The 917-nt window shown below is 46.6% G+C and overlaps 1 protein-coding gene across 16 annotated transcripts in view; it reads right to left on the reverse strand.

Moving 5' to 3' along the window:
* The window catches only part of LOC100740827 (actin-binding LIM protein 2), a 33,016-nt gene that overhangs the window by 7,503 nt on the left and 24,596 nt on the right, over positions 1-917 (reverse strand). For 15 of the 16 annotated variants that reach the window (XR_004461806.1, XR_004461807.1, XM_012386099.3 and 12 more), the window contains 3 exons: positions 688-917; positions 347-608; positions 180-266 (listed from right to left, as the gene is read on the reverse strand). Coding sequence is in view for 14 of the 16 variants with exons in the window: in XM_012386099.3 (XP_012241522.1) it covers positions 180-266; positions 347-608; positions 688-917 (579 nt within the window). In the remaining 2 variants the exon portion in view is untranslated. The remainder of the gene's footprint in view (positions 1-179; positions 267-346; positions 609-687) is intronic. The other variant, XM_012386095.3, reaches the window with a different exon arrangement.

Genomic DNA, 917 nt, shown 5'->3' on the forward strand with positions numbered 1-917 from the left:
GAGCCGATGTTGCATTAAACGGTAGAGTGGTAAATGTTAGTGTTATGTGCGAACGTGTGGACATGTATGAGATGAGATTATCACTTAATGTTAATGAAACGATCATGAGATATATATGTATATATATATATAAATATTTAACGACGACCAGATTCAATATGAATCTGAAAGAAGCTTACCGTTATAGCTGGGTCCTACACTCGATCTGTAACTGAAACCATCGTCGTCCTCCCACGGTCGGGCGTGATCTATATTTCTCGATGGCGCTACGCGAAAACATTTATGCAATTTAAGTACGAGCACCGGGGCATACAGAGAGGCTAAAAAGTGAATCGCGATAACTTACAAGCGCCAACCGGACTCTCGTATCGTAATCTGTAAGTCGGTTCTCTGGCAGCCGATGGTGTTCTCGATGCGTTTCTTGGATCGACGTTCGCGGCTTTGTGTCTCAAATTTTCCCGATCCTTTTCACGATCTTGCAAGAACACCTTCGCTATTCCAGTGTCGATTTTACTTAGCTCGTCCTGTTCTTTCTTTAGCTTCTCCTCCACCTCTTTTATATACGTCTTGTTGTCCACCTCGTCCTCGTCATCCGATGCAGGTACACCCTGAAATCGTGGATGAAGCGTCGAATCGAGAATAAAACACGTAGAAAGCTTACAAAGTAAGTGGCGTCCGCGGCAATACCTTGTAAGTGTCAGACCATCGCCTACGTCTCTCAGGATCTGTATAGGGATAAGGTGGGGCAGGGAAATCGTCTCTTTCGATCGGCGGTTTGGTTCCAGGAGGAGGTTTCATGGCGTCCGGATAATGCGCTAGCTCTATTGGCTCGTCATTATCTACTTGACTGGCCGGTGACTTGGGCCTGGTCTCGCTGAGAGCATCGACCAGAGCACGCATTCCAGATCGGCTGCTGC

The sequence above is a fragment of the Bombus impatiens genome, unplaced genomic scaffold (assembly GCF_000188095.3).
Source record: "Bombus impatiens unplaced genomic scaffold, BIMP_2.2 scf_0377, whole genome shotgun sequence".
In the NCBI taxonomy this organism is placed as follows: Eukaryota; Metazoa; Arthropoda; class Insecta; order Hymenoptera; family Apidae; genus Bombus; species Bombus impatiens.